Below are 22,829 nucleotides of genomic sequence, written 5' to 3'. Positions count from 1 at the left end.
ATACAAGGAAAACATGGAGTTCTGGACTCCCATCATTACCAATGTGGCAATAACGTTGCTCTTAATGGTCCTCCACTGTCTAGGCACACAGCTACAATCATACATTTATACAAAAAGGCTGCAGAAATGACCCACATTGCTACAGACCAATTTCATTATTGGCCTCCATAGTTAAAGTTGTTGGGGGTATCACCCTAAGTAGGATCTAGAAGTGGGACAATCTTACTGAGCAATTTTCCCCATGCAATATGAGTTCAGTGAAGGGCTTGGCACCATTGAGTAATTTCTCAATCTTCAGTTAGATATTAGTAAGTATACGCTTGCCACAGGGGGTTCGCTGTTTCTCTCCTTCAGGAATTTGAGCAGTGCTTTCGACAGAGTCAAACGTAGCAAGCTCTGGAAAATTCTTTCTGACCTAGGACTTGATGAGGACTTGGCTGTTTTCTCCAGGCCCTACATTGTGGGGTATGTGCATGCATTATGTGGGCAGGGTGGTGAATGCACCGATTTCTTTGAGTTACAATGAGGTGTTCACCAGAGCTGTGTTCTGGCTCCCATCTTATTTTTACTCTATATTAATGGCATAAATGAATACCTTCAAACCTCAGGCAAGTAAATGGGATGTTGCGACGGTGAAGGCTGAAGAGAATCACTTTTGTTGGCGCCTCCTCAGCCTAACACCCGCGACTCCGCACTTTTTCCATACATGAGGAACTGGGCATAACTTATGTGTCTGACTTAATCAAGGAGGCACCCCTAGTTCTTTGGGTCTCCGTCTGGGCAAACAAGCACACCACCCTCAATACGGAGATCATTGTAGATTGCCTGAAATGTGAGCAGGGACTTACCACCCCCTGGCTGAAATATGTGTGCTGAATGTCTAAAGCTATTGGCTCAGGTTAATTGTTCACATCTCCACACTCCCTAACCAAAGCTGACACTGTTTGGGTCAGACAGCTTTACATGAACCATAGTCAGTTAACTAGGGAACTAGAGGAGCTGAAGAAAGCCATTTTGCGCAAGTATGCCATCATTCAAAAACTGAACAATCCCAAGCTATACTTGAACTGGGTCTTGGACCATGGGAAACATCACTCCTAGCTAATTTTCGGTTGGGGACCATAAGATATCTACTTTGCTTTTCCCTGGGCCAATATGACAATGGTTCTGTTTTACCATGCCCACATGATGAGACTGTGCAATCCCTAGAGCATTTAGGGGCAGATTTACAAGCTCCTTGCGCCGCTGGTGCGTCATGTTGCGTGACGCACTGACGGCGCAACCTGCTGCGTGATATTTACAAGCACACATAACGCCACCCTGCGTGACTTTACGTGTGCTTGTAAATATTTCCCCTTTTCACGCAACACTTTGCGTGTTAGGGACATGATATGGGTGTTTCTGTGGATGTTCCCAAGCAACACCCATGTCCACTGTTGCATTTCCAGATTTACGAGCAATCGTTAATCTGGAAATTCGTCAGAATGCTACGCCACCCTTGGAGTGGCATAGCGAGGTGCAATGAGGAGAAATGTTTTCATTTCTCCCCTTTGTATTCCTCTTTTAATGCCTGCTGCATTCTACAGCACACATTGGAAGAGGAAATCACCTCAACTGAATGTTTTTGTGCAGGAAGGTGCCCCTTCCTGCACAAAAACTATCTCCCCAGGACGCAGGCATCCTTGCACCATGGTGCAATGGTGCCTGTGCTGGAGCATGGCGGCAGTGTGTTCGCCAGCGCAGAGGGAAGCATAAAGATGCAACATATTGTTGTTAATATGTTGCGTCTCTGTGCCTGGAAACTAACGCAGCGTGGCGCAGCAAAATGACTTGCGGAACCGCGCTGCGTTAGTTTATTGTAAATCTGCCCCCTAGTTTTTTTTCTATTAATATTATGAACTCCTAATCAGATCATTTTTAAAACCTCTATTTGAATTGTACGGCTTTCACCAAAGGAGGCCGCTTTGTATTTTTTTTATGTATGCTACCAAATATTTTGTTTTTTTAGGTCGAGCATTCGAGACCTCTTGTATATACTTTAGTATATTTGAGAAAAACCTTTAGGAAATATAATCATAAAACATGGACCTAAATAATTTTTGATACAAGCAATATATGCTCACCCATGTGTTAAATAAAAGAAGAGAGGAACAAGATCAAAACATTTATCCTTTCCAAATAATGTCATAGTTTTCACAATGGTAATACGCATTCATTCATTAGACATCTTTGTCAGAACATGATTCCTGCAATAATTAGTACAAAAATGCTAATACATTCACATGGGTGTGCATATATTGCTTGTATCAAAAACTATTTAGGTCCACGTTTTATGATTATATTTCCTAAAGGTTTTTCTCATATGTGAAATTTATACCCTGATTTAGAAATTTTGTTCAGGGGTACCCCTTTTTTTGCAAACATATAATTTAGTATATACTTATATGTGTATGTACTTTGTGGGCTCTGGAGATCAGCCCTAGGACTTGTCTGCTTCCACTTAGGGACTTTTTTTCTTTTCTGTTCCCTGGCCTCTATTTAATTGTCTTGATAGAAAACGACCAGTAGAGGTCAGTAAAATACCAGAAATGCTTTCTGCTGAGGGACTTTCTTTTTTAAAAAATTTCTAGCAACTGCCTCTATTTAACTTTCTTGATAGAAAACGACCAGCAGAGGTCAGTAAAATACCAGAATCACTTTAGCATTCTCTAGATTCCAGGCCATAGAAATTGTCTTCCACGAACACCCGTAGACAATTATATTTTTTTTAAATCTTGTATTTTCAGTGATATGACCATCGAAGACCCTGATTATATATTAAAAATCAGAGTTTTGGTTGATACCATTTCCAGCTGCAAGGCAATATTTCTCTCCATATGTTCCCATACCTGGCGTGTCACACAGTTTGGTGCTTGCTTTCCCTCCATGTTAAAGAACAGTAGATGTTTCAGCACCCTGGCTAATGTGCTGAATAGCTAAATACATATAAGGTCCCAAAGGGGAGACCGATTGAATTGCAACTGCTTGTTTTTTAATGCTGAAAAGTTTTTTAAGTCAGCTCTGCATAAACGTGAATCACTGACTGTCTGATCTGCTGTTTTAACTGCACCTATTGTACTTATTTGACTGCATTTGAAAGTCGGTATTTGTTGACTGTATTTTATCATTGTTTTTAACTAATCGAATTCAGCCTTGCTTGATGATGAAGTGGCTGTAACAAGCACACATAAGATGCATCACTTTAATATTAGGCCTAGCCGATTCATATAAACAAAGCCCGATTACAAACCGCACAAAGCTAGAATCCATATTTACATACCTGAAACCAGAGATTTTTACCGAGGACTGGCTTTTTTGCAGCAGACTTTAAATATCTTGCACATATCATGCCCAAGCTTCCTGTAGTCATCCACGCTATCAGCATGAGGGCACCTTATGAAGAGAACACAAAGAAGGCAATTTATTTCATTTCACAAGGGTTTACCTGCAGTATATGTTTAGATATGTATTTTTAAGAACGTCTGTCATTTCCCTATGGGTTAAGCTGTTTCCCTGTTAGGTTCATTTCACCACATAACAACGGCCAGTTTTTATGGAAGAAAAGTACTTTTGCACTGTGCAAATCAAACGACATACAAAAATGATACTTTCCCCATATCAGCACTACTATTACGAACACTTCAGTAACTACTGTGATTTTTCATCAGTAATAAACGTGTAAGATTGTGCATTTTAAATCACTGTTCGAGCATGTAAGCGTTTCATTTAAAACACTATTTTTACTTTTTTTGTTGTTGAAATTATGACAAACTGTGAAATAGATATCAATGCCAAGACAACACCTATACTTACCATGAGCGTGAATAAGTCGAGAAGGGTTAGTTCCGTCCACAATGGAAGATGTCAAAACATTGACTTTCCCACTAGAAATAGCTGGTATCTTGGAATGCATTCCAATATTCCCTGAAAATATAGTATATTCTCAAAAACACATTGAGTCAAGTAGTGCTTAGTCCAACTCGATTCCATGTTAAACAAACGAGGCAAGAGTTTAGCATTTATAGCAAAGCCCCACTAGTGTTAGAGCCATTATTCTAAGGAACACGTCAAATTATATAAAATGCAAAACTGTGTAGGTTTCGTACCTATTTTCAAAGCCGATTAAATCAATACACCTTAAGTTCGTATCCTGTGATATTTTAGCTTGTTAGAAGGTGCATTTTAATTTACAACCTGTACATTTGTGATCTTAAAAGGGCAGTTAATCTATTACAAATTCAAGAGTCATTTTTATTACAATAAATGTATGACATAATCTAGTGTAAAAGGCAGTTCTGGTCTCATTAAGAACATTAACCCAATAGTGTCTTACATTCATATGGGCCACACGTAAATGTAGGGCCTTATTTAGAGTTTGATGAACGGGATACTTCGTCACAAACGTGGCAGATGTCCTGTCCACTGTATTACAAGTGCATTATAGAGGACAGCCCTTGTAATACGTCAGCTGGAAAAATCGTGACGTTTAGACGGATGATCACGACAGCAATTTCCGAATAAGGTCCTTAGTTTCGTTTTCAGAGAAATCGACCATTTTGATTAAAACATGTTACGGGCCAAGTCTTCAGTCGTGGCAGTAGGGCTGTAAAGAATTTTAATTCGCTGAATTTCATCATTTCTTTCACAATGTGTCTCCCGTTTGAAAAGTGAAAAAGCTCACATTGTTAACTAAGAGTATCAGTGTGGAAGGCCGCAAGAGGTGAAAAATGAGTGACAGTCCATAGAAACGTGGTGATTTGAAGAAGAGGCACAACTAAGGAAGTACACGTGATCATAAATCCCTCAAACATGCATAAACAGATGAAATACATCTGTCTAGGCTGAGACGCATTGTATTTCGCCCAGGACTATGGGGACTGTAAGATCAATGACCAAGGTACATATTCATAAAACACACAGCCCTGAATGGTGAAAGCTGCTTTCTCTAGATAGTTTCTCTAGAATTGTTGCAATAGTCGTACTAGTTTCTTTTTGACTAGCAAAAGATCGAGGTGCCGATCACGATCCGGCAAAAACCGGGTACGAACCGTCGGACGGACCACAATCTCCGCCCGACGCGTACCCGGTCGTCAATTTTTACAAACAAGGAATTACGAATCGCACGGGTACACCATTACCGTACGATTCGTAAAAAAGCCCGACCGAACAAAAAAACACCTACCAATGCGATCCGGGAAAGCGCCGACCTGACGTCGGGACGCTCGCAGCCAGCCATTCACGACCCAGGAATCACGATTCGCACCGACGTCACCCCGCACGGTGAATATTTTGCGGCAGCCAAAAACTGCCGGGAAATCAGGACGACGCGAACAAGGACCACCAGTACGCGACGGACAGACGACGACGCGAACAAGGAGGACCAGTACGTGACGGACACACAGGACGACGCCACCAAGGAGGACCCGTACGCGACAGGACGACGCGATCAAGGAGGACCCGTACGCGACAGGACGACGCGATTGGAGTACCAGTACGCGACGGACAGACATGGACCCGAACCTACGAGTCATCCCTGCCCTCATAGAAGTACACCTCCTCTACAGGTTACGACGCAGACGCCGCAGAAGGTCAGAATAACTAAGGGAGGGGGGAAAGTGGGGTGGGGTGGGGGTGGCACGACCAGGGCAGGCCACAAAACAACCACATAAGTCACACACCACACATGGCCTGGACATACCTGACTCCCATGCCCTGGTCACCACGAGGGGGTGGGGGCGTGTCCTGATAAGCCAGCGACCGCCACAACGGAAGTCCGTCACCACGCGAACCGGCAACACAACCAGACAGGTATGTCCCGTACCCACGCCTGAAGAGCGTGGGTACGAGTCGTACCACGCCCACACACACGTCACCCCAACAATGGCGGGACGGATCGTACCCACGTGGCAAAGGCCTGGGTACGGCCCGCACAAGCATCACATAGCGCGGGGACGGATATGAACGGACCCTACCCCCACCCCGTATGCATGGAGCGTACCCCCCATGCCAACAGTGTAAGTACGACTCGAACCCTCACCCGCGGACCTACGGACCGTACCCCCACCAGTGTAAGTACGACTCCTACCCCCACCCGCGGACTCACGGACCGTACCCCCACCACACCAGTGTAAGTACGACTCGAACCCTCACCCGCGTATGCAAGGAGCGTACCCCCCACCCCAACAGTGTAAGTACGACCCGTACCCTCACCCGCGTATGCATGGAGCGTACCCCCCACCCCAACAGTGTAAGTACGAATCGAACCCTCACTCGCGGACGTACGGACCGTACCCCCACCCCCACCAGTGTAAGTACGACCCGTACCCCCAACCGCGGACTCATGCACCGTACCCCCACCCCAACAGTGTAAGTACGACCCGTACCCTCACCCGCGTATGCATGGAGCGTACCCCCACCCCAACAGTGTAAGTACGACCCGTACCCCCACCCGCGGACGTACGGACCGTACCCCCACCCCCACCAGTGTAAGTACGACTCCTACCCCCACCCGCGGACTCATGGACCGTACCCCCACCCCAACAGTGTAAGTACGACCCGTACCCTCACCCGCGTATGCATGGAGCGTACCCCCACCCCAACAGTGTAAGTACGACCCGTACCCCCAACCGCGTATGCATGGAGCGTACCCCCCACCCCAACAGTGTAAGTACGACTCGAACCCTCACCCGCGTATGCATGGAGCGTACCCCCCACCCCAACAGTGTAAGTACGACCCGTACCCTCACCCGCGTATGCATGGAGCGTACCCCCACCCCAACAGTGTAAGTACGACCCTTACCCCACCCGCGTATGCATGGAGCGTACCCCCCACCCCAACAGTGTAAGTACGACTCGAACCCTCACCCGCGGACGTACGGAGCATACCCCCACCCCAACAGTGTAAGTACGACCCGTACCCCCACCCGCGTATGCATGGAGCGTACCCCCCACCCCAACAGTGTAAGTACTACTCGAACCCTCACCCGCGGACGTACGGACCGTACCCCCACCCCCACCAGTGTAAGTACGACCCGTACCCCCAACCGCGGACTCACGCACCGTACCCCCACCCCAACCGTGTAAGTACGACCCGTACCCTCACCTCGAATGCATGGAGCGCACCCACACCGTGTATGTTCCAAGCGTACATATCCAGAAATAGGAGGTGTGTGTGCAGAGTCCACCCAGCTGTGCCCAGAGACAGGAGGGGTGTGTGCAGAATCCTCCCAGCAGTGCCCTGAGACAGGAGGGGTGGGGCCCGATCACTCACAGCAGTGCCCTGAGACAGGAGGGGTGGGGCCCTATCACTAACAGCAGTGCCCTGAGACAGGAGGGGTGGGTGTGGAGTCCTCCCAGCAGTGCCCTGAGACAGGAGGGGTGGGTGTGGAGTCCTCCCAGCAGTGCCCTGAGACAGGAGGGGTGTGTGCAGAATCCTCCCAGCAGTGCCCTGAGACAGGAGTGGTATGTGCAGAGTCCTCCCAGCAGTGCCCTGAGACAGGAGGGGTGGGGCCCTATCACTAACAGCAGTGCCCTGAGACAGGAGGGGTGGGGGCCTATCACTTCCAGCAGTGCCCTGAGACAGGAGGGGTGTGTGCAGAATCCTCCCAGCAGTGCCCTGAGACAGGAGGGGCGGGTGTGGAGTCCTCCCAGCAGTGCCCTGAGACAGGAGGGGTGGGGCCCTATCACTAACAGCAGTGCCCTGAGACAGGAGGGGTGGGTGTGGAGTCCTCCCAGCAGTGCCCTGAGACAGGAGGGGTGGGTGTGGAGTCCTCCCAGCAGTGCCCTGAGACAGGAGGGGTGTGTGCAGAGTCCTCCCAGCAGTCCCCTGAGACAGGAGTGGTATGTGCAGAGTCCTCCCAGCAGTGCCCTGAGACAGGAGGGGTGGGGCCCCATCACTAACAGCAGTGCCCAGAGACAGGAGGGGTGGGTGTGGAGTCCTCCCAGCAGTGCCCTGAGACAGGAGGGGTGGGTGTGGAGTCCTCCCAGCAGTGCCCTGAGACAGGAGGGGTGTGTGCAGAGTCCTCCCAGCAGTGCCCTGAGACAGGAGTGGTATGTGCAGAGTCCTCCCAGCAGTGCCCTGAGACAGGAGGGGTGGGGCCCCATCACTAACAGCAGTGCCCAGAGACAGGAGGGGTGGGTGTGGAGTCCTCCCAGCAGTGCCCTGAGACAGGAGGGGTGGGTGTGGAGTCCTCCCAGCAGTGCCCTGAGACAGGAGGGGTGTGTGCAGAATCCTCCCAGCAGTGCCCTGAGACAGGAGTGGTATGTGCAGAGTCCTCCCAGCAGTGCCCTGAGACAGGAGGGGTGGGGCCCTATCACTAACAGCAGTGCCCTGAGACAGGAGGGGTGGGGGCCTATCACTTCCAGCAGTGCCCTGAGACAGGAGGGGTGTGTGCAGAATCCTCCCAGCAGTGCCCTGAGACAGGAGGGGTGGGTGTGGAGTCCTCCCAGCAGTGCCCTGAGACAGGAGGGGTGTAACACATGTGTGTGAGGCCGGAATTACCCACATCCATACTGCCTACAAGGGAACATGTCCCCATGAACTCATGTCAACAGACTCCACACACAAGTACAGTGAACACCAAGGATGCCACGATTGTTGCAGGTGGAGACATGGCCATGCATGCATGGCCAAAGTAGAAGGGCTCCGTCACACACACAGCTCATGTACACACAGCTCTGCGCTAAACATTGGGAGCACCCTGCAGGGAAGAAATCTGGGTACACAGAGGAAGGAATACACCCTGGGACAATTGAACCATGCAGTAACTGCTGACATGACCTAAGGAAGTTAGCCAACACCTTGTGATGGCACACAGATCCCAGGGTCGCCCCAATGAGCAGAACACTACTACAAATCCCACACACCCAAAGCCTTAAACACCACCCAAAACAATGCAGCAGCCCCACCAACACCAATACCACCATAGCAGGAGTGTGATAATGAAAACAAAATTAAGCTTTATTCAGCATGAGCACAATGTCCGTGGATCGCAGGCAGTTCAATTTTTACAAAGGCCATAGGGCAGTCAATGATTCCCAGCTGGATGGGGGACACAGTGGGATGTGTGTCCCCTACCTTGCCTGCACAGTCAAATGGCATCGTCTTCCATACTGGTGAGGGCATCAGGGGGGGGGGGAAGCAACAGGCACCGCAGGGACATCAGGGCAAAGGGGCGGCGTTGTGGGTGCAGGGATGGAGGACTCAACCACAGGGGGTGTGTCATGGCCAAAGGCGGAGGCCAGGATGGCACTACACACCTTAGCAAGGTCCTCCAGGGAGTCCCCTGCACCCGAAGTGACCTCAGGCCCCAAGGAGGGGGGGGGGGGTCAGAGGGATGGGTTGCAGCGCCACCGGGGGAGGGTGGAGACAGGGGGGGAGACTCAACCACCCTGACCGAGGACTTCCTTGACCGCTTGCGTGGTGGTGGAACTGTGGGGCTCAGGGACAGAGCGGCCATGAAGGAGTCCTTGGGGGAGATGTGGCCAGGAGAGCTGAGGGGAGGGGATTTGGAGGGAGTGGATTGTGTGGAATGCGGACTCCCACTATGGCTGCGTGTCACACGTTTGCCCCCAGTGGGTGTGACTATCTCACCCTGTGTGTGCGTGTCAGGAGGAGTGCGGTGGACCTTCCCTGCTGGTGTGGTGCCTGTGTCTGTTGTGGTGGGTGCATGCCGACGTCTGGGTGTACGTGGGACAGGCATGGAAGTGGGAAGTGTGGATGGGGCAGGGGTAGGTGGGGGGAGGTCGCGCTGCAGGAGACCCACTGCTGCAGTCAGTGTGGAGTCTATGGACCTCAGCAAGTTGCGTTGGTCAGCCTGCGATGAATGAATGCCCTCCAAGAAAGCCTCGATGTTGGTGAGGGTTTTCCCGTGGGCATGGAGGACATTAAGGATCGCAGTCTGACCAATCTGCAGTTGCCGCTGGATGTCCACAGACTCAGCATTGGCGGCAGCAGTGGAGACAGGGGCAGGGGGTGCGGTGCCTGGCAGGAAGGAGACATGCGGTGACCGGGCACGCTGGGAAGGGACACGAGCAAGTGGGAGGCGGCTGATGGGATCTGAGGGGGCGGTGCAAGGTGTTGTTCCGCTGTCAGCTGCTGGTGCAGCCACCGCCCACTCGGAGAACTCCTCCTCGGACCTGTCAGCTTCGTATTCTGACGTGCCAGTCGACAGGTCCTCGGCAGCACTATCCTCCACCTCTGTCCCACTCGATGTACCAGCCCCGATGTCACGGCTGGCACTGGTGCTCGGTCCCTCCGCCTTGCCTGTGTCCATGTCTCCCTCTGTGTCCCCCGACGATGCTGTGGGCAGGGTGGAGAGACAGAAATTAATCAGACAGCTGTACACATCAGTCACATGAGTCCAATCGACATAGGTAACATTGCATAGCCTGAAAAGGAAGATCCCTAACATCTGCAAAACAAGGTACCCATGTAGGGCATGAAACACACAGTTGGTTGAGCCACCATGCCACTGAAATACCATGAAGAGCATGAGACAATAGCTAAAGACAGGAAACGGAGTCTGACATATCACCCAGGCCCTGGGGACAATCCAGCACTGCATCTGCACCACACAGCATTGGCGAAAATACCGATGACCAGGGACCATATCCATGAACTTGAGACACATGCTGCATAGGTAATGCTGAAAACATGCCCAACATGACTCGGTCACTGCACCTTGCGTGTGTGTCCAGTAACATCACACACTGGCCAGACCCAGCAAGTAGGAATCCGGATTTGACACATAGGCATTGCCCGCCCCAACAAACCCCCACACGAGGCAAATTGTTGAGACACAGGTGGCACCAACATCTCAGAGTCTGGGTGATAAACACAGGGGCAGGCAAAAAGCAAGATTGGACGCCAAACAGCCAAGGTGCGCCTGTACAAATAATGAGGTACCAGTGCACATCCTCAGATGAGTATAACAAGACACACAGGCACTGGCAACTGTGAGTATGAAGAAGGACAATCAGGTCAGGCTGCACAGTGGACACCTGTACATAATAGCACGTCTATATACATGGTGACAGGGGACAATGGCACAGAGCACAACCTACGCTGTAGACAGTGAGAGTGTCCACGTTGATGATGACACAAACAACACTGAGGATAAGGTGCCCCAGGGGACAGTAGTGGGCACGCAACTACATGCTACTGAATGGTAATGACTGCTACACACGTCACCATCCCTGCACTATGCGTATCGCACACTCATGCACATCATGTCACAGGCCACTACATAGGACATGCGCGCTGTGAGGCATGACACATGAGTGACCAACTCCCATGTCTGGAGTCAGCATCAGTGCCAACTGACATGGAACCCACATGCAGTGAACTTGACAGTGCACAGGCAAGGTCCCACAACCTGTTACACACCACCCCCACACATGATGCTACTGTCATTGTTCTCGTGGACAAAGCGCCAGCCTACATTACCTTGTGAAGGAGTGACTACACACAGACCAGGGAACACATTGCAAGGAGGGGAAGGGTGGCAGGGGCGCAGCGCTATACTGGGGCAAACTGGATCTGCACAGCACCCTTAAACCCTGCCAGTGAATTCATGCCACTGTGCCCTTACAAATGCCGGCGACACACAACAAACGCACATGTACCTACCCCCTTCCGGCTGCTGCATCGCCTGTAAGCGCCTCTCCAGGTCTGGAAAGACCACCGGCAGCACACGCCTGTGGAGGTGGCTCAGACGGCGGCAGCCGCGGTTCTTGTGGCTGTCAGGTGAGTCCCCCAGCAGGAGCCGTGCAATCCTCCGCGTCCAGCACCGGATATCCTGCCAGCGTTTCCTCACCTGGGACAGGCTCCGCCTCCGACCATCCACACGCCTCACGGCACTGACGGCGGTCAGCCAGATCTGCTCCTTGGCAGTGGCGCCTACCTGTGAGGAAGAACAAGTGACACCACATCAATACACCAGCCACATGTCACAGAGAGACATATGAGAACAAATTAGCTGGTTACAACAAGGCATGTCATGCAGCCAACGCATTGCACCTTTGTCATAGGGACATCATCCTCTGGTGAGGGAAAAGGCAGTACGTGCCATAGTGGGTACACAGGTGGAATGATGGCAATGTCACAATCAATGATCAAGGCTCACACTGTGCATCACAACCACCCCTCCTGTCTCAGGGCACTGCTGGGAGGACTCCACACCCACCCCTCCTGTCTCAGGGCACTGCTGGGAGGACTCCACACCCACCCCTCCTGTCTCAGGGCACTGCTGTGAGGACTCCACACCCACCCCTCCTGTCTCAGGGCACTGCTGTGAGGACTCCACACCCACCCTCCTGTCTCAGGGCACTGCTGTGAGGACTCCACACCCACCCCTCCTGTCTCAGGGCACTGCTGTGAGGACTCCACACCCACCCCTCCTGTCTCAGGGCACTGCTGGGAGGACTCCACACCCACCCCTCCTGTCTCAGGGCACTGCTGTGAGGACTCCACACCCACCCCTCCTGTCTCAGGGCACTGCTGGGAGGACTCCACACCCACCCCTCCTGTCTCAGGGCACTGCTGGGAGGACTCCACACCCACCCCTCCTGTCTCAGGGCACTGCTGGGAGGACTCCACACCCACCCCTCCTGTCTCAGGGCACTGCTGGGAGGACTCCACACCCACCCCTCCTGTCTCAGGGCACTGCTGGGAGGACTCCACACCCACCCCTCCTGTCTCAGGGCACTGCTGTTAGTGATAGGGCGCCACCCCTCCTGTCTCAGGGCACTGCTGGGAGGACTCTGCACATACCACTCCTGTCTCAGGGCACTGCTGGGAGGACTCTGCACACACCCCTCCTGTCTCAGGGCACTGCTGTTAGTGATAGGCCCCCACCCCTCCTGTCTCGGGGCACTGCTGTTAGTGATAGGCCCCCACCCCTCCTGTCTCAGGGCACTGCGGTTAGTGATAGGCCCCCACCCCGCCTGTCTCAGGGCACTGCTGGGAGACATCAGGCACCCCCCCCCTGGTACCCCCCCGACAGTACATGGCATGTGTGTCACACCAGGACACAATGCCTGAAGTCACAGTCACAACATAGGGACAGTCTGTGGCAGTGGCCTATGCACTCACCTGATACCCTGGTCGCCCATACAGCATGGGGTACTGTGGGAGGATCACATCCAGCAGAGCCATGTTCTCCTCCAGGGTGAATGGCTGTGTCCTCTCCACAGCCCTTGACATGGTTCCAGGGAATCAGTAGCAGCAGCTTGGTCGACAAATGCAAAGATGTGCAGGCAAGTACTCCCTCATGGGACCTGGCTGCCTTATATGTGCCCTTCTGCCCAGTCTCATGCACAGGAGTACAGAGTGATTGGTCACTCACATTTGCATCCTATGTTTCCACCAATCCCTTCAAACCTAGCAGTCTGTGGGTTCTCTATCGGTTTCATTCTCCTGCATGATGTCAGCCCCACAAACACATTGCAACAAAGTAGAAGAATTCCAACTGACTTCTGCTGTGCACCTTCCAGAACAATTTCGAAATTTGAACCTGGTCTCCATGACAACCAGCATGCATGTAGGCCTTAATATTTGTCCCCTATGTAATTTGGAGAATCACACACAGGTACGGTGCGTTTCCGGGCCCTAGGGCACCCCAAATGCATGGCAACGGCCCGTACATGCATGCCTACGTTCACTATCACTATGGGTCTGCACGCGTATGCGTACCCGTAGTGGTACGGACCGTACACACGCATGTACGCTCACTATCACTATGGGTCTGCACGCGTATGCGTACCCGTAGTGGTACGGACCGTACACACGCATGTACGCTCACTATCACTATGGGTCTGCACGCGTATGCGTACTCGTAGTGATAGTGAGCGTACATGCGAGTGTACGGTCCGTACCACTACGGGTACGCATACGCGTGCAGACCCATAGTGATAGTGAGCGTAGATGCGTGTGTACGGCCCGTACCACTACGGGTACGCATACGCGTGCAGACCCATAGTGATAGTGAGCGTACATGCGTGTGTATGGCCCGTTCACTATGGGTCTGCACGCGTATGCGTACTCGTAGTGCTACGGACCGTACAAATGCCTGTACGCTCGCCATCACGATGGGTACACATACGGCAGCACTCCCACAGTGATTTGGGAACATACACAGGCCCTCTTAGCAGCAGTACGGCGGTTTTTACACATCACTGTGGTGATAGGCGACACACAGGTAGGAATAGGGCGGACATACTTGTCCATGGATGGACATACTTGTCCAGGAATGGACATCAAGGCATCGTCTGTGCATTACTACATGTGTGGGGCACAGGTGTCACAGGCTGTGATGTGGAACATGCCTCCTGAGTGGAGAAGGCACCAGATGTATGATGAGATTTGTACAGGTGTACTGTGTGAGGGTGCTATGTGTGCCAGGCATGCCCTTGACTCCTTTGACATGTGTGCATGTCGGACTGCGCACTTGGGGTGAGCGTCACTGGAATGGCACGGACAACAACACACGGAAGTGTCCCATGATGCCCGGAACAGGGGTCATGACACATGACTTGTCACTACCCACAGTGCACAATGTGACTATGTCATATATGTGTCCGGGATTTACATCAGGTTGATGTTGTAGCACCCTCAAAAGCTACAGCAGTTGCAGCAACCAACATGTGTCTGTGTGTAGATTGTCATTGCACACTGTTCCGCACACCATGCCACATGTGTTATCGGATGTGAGGTGCACATGTATGCATGGGACACGGAGTAGCGTGACAAGGCCATGTCAGCATCCTCACAAGGAATGTGTGGTGAGTCATGACATGTGCACCTTCATGGCAAGGTGTGTGGGCTGGACTAGTGTCATGTCATGTGACCTGTGGCTCCAGTGTTCCGCTACCAGTCTCTGCAATCGGCATCCCACTTCTGCTGATGTGTGGGTGTATGTCACTCCTGTCTTGCGTCGGGCTGTTCACTTGCACTGGGACACAGCCATTCCCATGGCGTGGCATGGGGAGGTTCTCAATCACCGTGTGTAGCTGGGTCTTGGAAGGAGTGTCACCTTGCATCCATACGTGTCCTGGGCATGTAGCACATACCTCACTCCCTATGTAGCATGTGTGTATTGCCAGATTTACATGTGCTCAGTAGACATGAGTTGTTGTGGTAGTGCACTCACTCTTCCTTGTCACTTCCTCATTACTGCAGAGCACCGCCTCTTGCCCGGATAATTCCAGACTTGGCTGCCATGCAGGAGAATGACAACATCCGGCTCTACCGCTTCACCCAACCGTTGATTCAGGAGTTGACGGCGAGACTGACACCACACCTGCAACCGCTGCACAGGTATCCCACGGCACTGACACCCCAGCTGAAGGTAATGGCTGCCCTACATTTCCTTGCCACGGGTACCTTTCAATATACCATAGCTCATGTTGGTGGCATGTCCCAGAGCATGTTCAGCGGTGTGCTGCATGATTTCTTAGAGGCCATGTTGATTCACCTGGATGACTTCATCAAGTTCCCAAACCCTGAACAGATGACAGAGGTCAAGCGTGGATTCTATGCCCTGGGAGGGATGCCCCATGTCATTGGGTCCATTGATGGGACACATGTAGCTTTGGTACCACCACACGCACGGGAGGTGGCGTACCGAAATCGGAAGCACTACCACTCCATCAATGCCCTTGTGGTGTGTCTGTCCAACATGGTGATTTCACATGTCTGTGCTCGTTTCCCAGGTTCAGCACACGATGCCTACATCATGAGGCGTAGCGGGATGCCTGATATGATGATGCAGCTGCGCAACGAACGGGCATGTGTTGTTGGTGGGTACAGTCTGTCTGTCCTGTATTCTGTATAGCCGAGCAGCACGACCGCTTCGCCAGTTCTAACGATATCCATGTGCTTTCCATGTAGGGGACGCTGGCTATCCCAACATGCCTTGGCTGCTGACACCTCTCCGCAACCCCATCACGCCGGCCCAGCTCCGCTACAACACCGCCCATGGCCGGACAAGGCGAGTGATAGAGAGGACGTTTGGCATGCTGAAGAGCCGATTCCGGTGCCTCCACAAGACCGGCGGCGCACTCCCATATGCCCCGGCGAAGGTTTGCAAGATCTTCATGGTCTGCTGCATGCTGCACAACATGGCAGTTGAAAGAGCTGTGCCACTCATCCTGAATCAACATGACGAGGACCATCCACCCGTGGAGGACGAAGGGCTTGGCAATGGGGCTAGTGATGTGGAGGATGTGGAGCCGCAAGAGGACATCCGGACTCGCCTCATACGCGACTTCTTTGCTTAGTGGTGAGTACCAGTGTCTGAGTGTGCACGCCTTGGTCCCCGTGTGGCATGTGTTGTGATGTGTGTCTCCACCTGCATGTATGGCACGTGAGTCAGAGGTGTGTGTGGGTGTGTCACTGGAGTGATGGTGGCAGTGATGGTAGTATTTCCCCAGTCATAATTGTGACCTAGCATGTTGTCATCCATACATGTGTCGAGTCAATGCACATGCAAGTGGCTGTGCTTTTTGTGGCTGACTTCTTTTGTGTCCATCTTCCCCAGGTACCTGTGCATGCCATCTTCTGGTTGCATTGTTGTGGCACTGCTATTCCTCATGGACACGGCATCGTGGGCTGACTCAGCGTTACAGGCACGGACACGTTTGGAAGTCTCCATGGGGTAAGGGATGCATCTGGGGTGTATTGGGTGTGGCAGTTGTTCACGATGTGTGCACACTGCCCCGGTCGGGGTTTGGTTACTCTGCAGACATGTGGCATCCCCATGGGACACGACATGCAGCTGGGTACACCTGAATAGATGGGCTGCCTGGTTGTCAGTCATCAGTGATGGGATAGTGGATTGTGATGATGGCATCAATGTGTGTGACACTGCCCTCGGACACATGCGGTTAACATTGGCTTGACATGGCGTGGGACTTCCACATCAGCGGATCTATGGTGTATGTCAGGCTCTCCGTGTGCAGCTGTGGGTATTTAGCTGTTAGCCGACACTTGTGTGCCAGTTCCATGGCTATCACGCATTTGTGCTGCAGAAGGGGGGTGCCAGTGTTGGACCCACATGTTACTCCACATGATGTGTTCATGTGTACTTCAAGTTGCCTCTGCAATCCCAAAAACATGACTAATAAAGGTGTCCCTATGCCTCCAAGGTGCCTCTTCTCAGTCAATGCTGGTGTGTTGGCACGGTGCATCCTGCATGTCTGGCATGGTATTCCCTGATTGTGGCTATGTGTCAATGTGTCGAGTGGCAAGATGCAAGCTGTGTGTGTGTGCTGAGACTGTGTATTGAGCATGATGTCCATGACTGTGTGGGTATTGTGACATGTGCCATCCCCATGCATCCAACGTTGTCCATGACCCCATTCTCTGCATCCACCGGACTCAAGCTTGCAGGACATGGTTCTGCCACCTGTCTACACATACCTGGGTGCCCCCCAGGACACTGGCCAGGATCCCTGACCTCTGCGCATGACTGTTGCTGTACTCAATGTGTCTGTCAGCACGGTTGTTCGGCCACCCCCTCAGCTGGTTGTGCCCATCACGGGTGTGTATGGTGCTCCATGTCTGTCTTGCCTAATAAACTGTGACCCATGTGTCCTGTGCCAGACTCAGGCCCCAGGGTGTGGATGGTTGAAGAGAACAGATGACTCAGGCATGTTTAGACTTTAAAAGACACATGTTAGGTAATAATGCTACCAGCAGGCATCTACTCTTAATAGTGTGATTTATTATTGGGGGGGGGGGGGACAAAGTGAGGTGCTTTCCGGGATTAGGGAATCCAAAGTTCAGTAGGGGAGTTGGTGTCCTTGCCATTGGAAATCCTCAGAGTCCATGCCACAGTCTTTGTCAACATTAGTCAGCCAGTGACCAGCAGGGCCATGTGGCAGAGAATGTCTCTTGATGCTGTGATGCTGTTGCTCCAGTGGGCCAGGTGCCAGGCCAGGTGTCCTGGGAGATGGTGATGTAGCAGCCACCCTCACGGTCCTTTCCGTTGACGACCCGGCCTCCTGCGGGGAACATCACCAGCAGGCCGTGACGACGTCTGGGATGCTCCGTCGGATGTTTCCTCCTCCTCCTCCTGATCCCTCCCTGTGGGTGGTGATGTTCTCCGCCTTCTGGCACAGGGAGGGTCGGCCATGGTGTCGGCCATCCGACGGAGTGTAGCGTGAATCCCCTGGAACGCCGTCACTTGCTCAGCCTGTCTGTCCTCCATCCTCCGTTGGTGTACCAGTAGACAGGCTATTAGGTCCGCATGTTGCTGGGCCTGCTGGGTCTTGATCCCCTCGAGGATGGACACAACCTGGGCCATGCCCGTGGTGTCCTGCCGGTATGAGTCCAGGATGTTACGGACATGGGAAAATACCGGATCCCCAGCCAACTGGTCAGGCTCGCGCCTCCGCCGTCCTCCACTCCCACCACCCCTGCCCACTTGCGCCTGGCCTGCACTTGTGGGCACATGGGGTCTCCGGGACCCCTGAGGGGTGGCATTGGCGTTGTCGCCTGCCTCCTCCTGGGTGCCCGGGACACCGTGTCCCTCCTGGCGAGCCTGGCTGCATTGTGGTGTTGGGGCAGGGATCCTGGGTGTCTCCTGGGATGTGGCAGGAGTGGGGGTGGTGGTTGGCACGGTTGTACCTGACGCAGGTGCTGCAGGTGGTTGGACACCAGAGGGGCCAGGTCGGTCGGGGTCGTCCGCAGAGTGGTGAGAGTGGTCGCTGCCGGTGGGATCGGTCTCCTGCAGATCCGGGTCCTGTGAGTGTTCCCCCCCAGTGTTGGGGGGTGCAGCACGACGTTGACCTGTGTGTGAGAGAGACAATGTTAATTTTGGTCCATGCAACATCCATGTTTCATCCGTTTCAAACTTGGCACATTTCCTCTTGGAATTAGGATCTGTCTTGCATTCCACTCACAGTGCACTTGTGCATGGGTGTGTCCCTTGGGCACCAATTTGGCACCTTTAACTATGTGTGGCACAGTCTTACTTGCTGCGTCACGTGTGACTGCAGTCAGCAGTGGAGTGTGCAGGTGTGGCGATCCATGCATTTGCGCCTTCCTTGTAGCACTGTACATGTGCACATGGAGTGGATCCACACACTTATATGATGCAGGTAGCTGTCCTTGTGCTCGTGTACAGGTTGTGACATGGCCCTGCATTTTGCCATGTTGAAGAGGGGGGGTTCTGGCACTGGCCACCCTTGTCTACATGCACGCAGTCCACCTGCTGACGAGCAGACATTCCCACACACCAAAGGACTGATTTGCTCTCCCTGTGTCTCCCTCCTTCTCTGTCCCCCTCTCCCTCCCTCTCTGTCCCCCTCTCCCTCCCTCTCTGTCCCCCTCTCCCTCCCTCTGTGTGTCAGCCTCCTCCCTCTGTCCGTCTCCCTCCCTCTCTGTCCCCCTCTCCCTCCCTCTCTGTCCCCCTCACCCTCCCTCTGTGTGTCCCCCTCTGTCACCTCGGCCCAGCTTCCTGGGCACAGACTGTTAGCAGATCTTTGAATGGCTCTTGGCTTGTTGATGTGAGTTTGTTTCTGATCTCCAGGCACCCATAGGGTGTAGTGTCTGTGTCTGCGCTGCTGCTGTGGTGGTGTGTGCTGCCACTCTTTCACAATGTTGGCTGATCATTAGCTGCCGTCATGTGCAAACCAGTGCCTTCACCCCCATGTTTTAATGCAAGGCGTCCGCCATTTGCTGGCAAGTCATTCCTGTGTTGGGACACACTGTTTGTCTGGCTGTGACCTAGGCCATATGGGCAGAGGGCATTGTTATCTGCTTTGGAGTCGCACTATGTGATTTTTGGTGCCCAGCCTCCCGCCATCCGGGTTACCGTGTCATGTGTTGTTGTCTTCTGTGGCCTGTGACTTGACATTGTCCAGCTGGGTGCATGGGGCATGGTGGCAGCAGTGGCATGTGCCTGCTCATGGAGTGTGGTTGAGTCATGCGATGGCTTGTGGTGGTTGCGTGCCTGTTGGTAATTTTGGTTGTGGTTGCAGTTCCCCCCATGTGAGGTGCGTTGTTTGTGTACTCACCCGGGTCTCGGAGTCCTTCTAATCCTTCGACTGCCTCCACCGGCAGTATGGCCATCACCCTCTCCTCCCAGGGATGGTACTGTACGGGTCTGCGGGAGGGCCCTCCTCCGGTGGCGTTGGCCTGGTCGTGTTCCTCCTGCCTCTTGGCTCTGACCCTCCTCCGCAGATCGTACCACCTGTTCTGGCAATCCTGCTTGGTCCTCCTGGTGTCCGCAACAGCATTCACAGCATCGACGATGGTCTGCCACATGGCTGTTTTGGCTGCCAGGCTGGTGCTTCTGACCAATGTTCCAAAGATCTGTGGCTCGACTCTGAGGATTTGATCAACAAGGACCTCCAACTCTCGGTGACTGAACTTTGGATTCTTGGTAGTGGGCATGGTGAGGGGTGTGGGTGGGGATGGTGTGGGTGTGGGGGGTGTGTGGATGTTGGGGGGGGTGTGGATGGTTGTGTGTGTGTGTGAATGTGATGAGAGGGTGTTTGTGAGGGTGGTCGTGTGAAGGTGTGCAAGTGTAAGGTGTGGTGTAGCTTGTAGTCTGGTTCTGTGGTGTCTGGCAGCAGTGAGTCTGTTGCAAAGGCTCATGGTTTGTGTGTGTGGGCCCTTTTTATTGGTCCATGGGTGGGTGTGGCATTGTTTGAAGTTTGGGTGGGTGTGTTATAAGGAGTGGTGTTGTATTGGGCCTCTGTTTGTTTTTGGCAGTTGCAGGTCAGTGATTGTGTTCTTTTAGTGGTTGTTGGCCATGTTTAGTGGCTTTGTGCCTTTCGAATGGTGTATTCTTGTGTTGTTTTGTTTTGTCCTGGTTGTGTACGTGCGTTTTGAGCGTGTGTACGGTGTGTACAGGGGCCATTTGGTTGTACGATGATGTCCTTGTGTGTGGCTTTGTACGACTCGTACATGCGGTTGTGATGTTGGGGCATGGGGTGCGCTCCGTACTTAGGAGGTTGTGTTGGGGGTGCGCCAGGAACTACTGGGGTGTACATAGACGGTGGTACGACACGTACAGGGGTGGGGGTGGGGCTCGAACGTACTGGTGTGTAGGTACACGGGGGCTATGACACGTACAGGGGTGGGGGTGGGGCTCGAACGTACTGGTGTGTAGGTACACGGGGGCTATGACACGTACTGGGGTGGGGGTACGACTGGAACGTACTGGTGTGTAGGTACACGGGGGCTAGGACACGTACTGGGGTGGGGGTACGACTGGAACGTACTGGGGTGTAGGTAGACGGGGGCTATGACACGTACTGGGGTGGGGGTACGACTGGAACGTACTGGTGTGTAGGTACACGGGGGCTATGACACGTACTGGGGTGGGGGTACGACTGGAACGTACTGGGGTGTAGGTACACGGGGGGGTACGACACGTACTGGGGTGGGGGTACGACTGGAACGTACTGGGGTGTAGGTACACGGGGGGTACGACACGTACTGGGGTGGGGGTACGACTGGAACGTACTGGTGTGTAGGTACACGGGGCTATGACACGTACAGGGGTGGGGGTGGGGCTCGAACGTACTGGTGTGTAGGTACACGGGGGCTATGACACGTACTGGGGTGGGGGTACGACTGGAACGTACTGGTGTGTAGGTACACGGGGGCTAGGACACGTACTGGGGTGGGGGTACGACTGGAACGTACTGGGGTGTAGGTAGACGGGGCTATGACACGTACTGGGGTGGGGGTACGACTGGAACGTACTGGTGTGTAGGTACACGGGGGCTATGACACGTACTGGGGTGGGGGTACGACTGGAACGTACTGGTGTGTAGGTACACGGGGGCTAGGACACGTACTGGGGTGGGGGTACGACTGGAACGTACTGGGGTGTAGGTAGACGGGGGCTATGACACGTACTGGGGTGGGGGTACGACTGGAACGTACTGGTGTGTAGGTACACGGGGGCTATGACACGTACTGGGGTGGGGGTACGACTGGTACGTACTGGTGTGTAGGTACACGGGGGCTATGACACGTACTGGGGTGGGGGTACGACTGGAACGTACTGGGGTGTAGGTACATGGGGGGGTACGACACGTACTGGGGTGGGGGTACGACTGGAACGTACTGGGGTGTAGGTACACGGGGGGGTACGACACGTACTGGGGTGGGGATACGACTGGAACGTACTGGTGTGTAGGTACACGGGGGCTATGACACGTACAGGGGTGGGGGTGGGGCTCGAACGTACTGGTGTGTAGGTACACGGGGGCTATGACACGTACTGGGGTGGGGGTATGACTGGAACGTACTGGTGTGTAGGTACACGGGGGCTAGGACACGTACTGGGGTGGGGGTACGACTGGAACGTACTGGGGTGTAGGTAGACGGGGCTATGACACGTACTGGGGTGGGGGTACGACTGGAACGTACTGGTGTGTAGGTACACGGGGGCTATGACACGTACTGGGGTGGGGGTACGACTGGAACGTACTGGTGTGTAGGTACACGGGGGCTATGACACGTACTGGGGTGGGGGTACGACTGGTACGTACTGGTGTGTAGGTACACGGGGGCTATGACACGTACTGGGGTGGGGGTACGACTGGAACGTACTGGGGTGTAGGTACACGGGGGGGTACGACACGTACTGGGGTGGGGGTACGACTGGAACGTACTGAGGTGTAGGTACACGGGGGGTACGACACGTACTGGGGTGGGGGTACGACTGGAACGTACTGGTGTGTAGGTACACGGGGGCTATGACACGTACTGGGGTGGGGGTTCGACTGGAACGTACTGGTGTGTAGGTACACGGGGGCTAGGACACGTA

The 22,829-nt window shown here is 53.3% G+C and overlaps 1 protein-coding gene across 2 annotated transcripts in view; it reads right to left on the bottom strand.

The window, feature by feature from the left end:
- Positions 1–22,829, bottom strand: part of LOC146834490 (ferric reductase 1-like) — a 439,656-nt gene that overhangs the window by 159,299 nt on the left and 257,528 nt on the right. For both annotated transcript variants that reach the window (XR_014960631.1, XM_085601878.1), the window contains exons 11-12: positions 3,853–3,963; positions 3,320–3,432 (exon numbers count right to left, since the gene is read on the bottom strand). Coding sequence is in view for 1 of the 2 variants with exons in the window: in XM_085601878.1 (XP_085458004.1) it covers positions 3,320–3,432; positions 3,853–3,963 (224 nt within the window). In the remaining variant the exon portion in view is untranslated. The remainder of the gene's footprint in view (positions 1–3,319; positions 3,433–3,852; positions 3,964–22,829) is intronic.

The sequence above is a fragment of the Triturus cristatus genome, chromosome 4_2, assembly GCF_964204655.1.
Source record: "Triturus cristatus chromosome 4_2, aTriCri1.1, whole genome shotgun sequence".
Classification (NCBI taxonomy): Eukaryota; Metazoa; Chordata; class Amphibia; order Caudata; family Salamandridae; genus Triturus; species Triturus cristatus.
The sequence above is the reverse complement of the archived record's forward strand: the minus strand, read 5'-3'. Positions and strand labels throughout refer to the sequence as shown.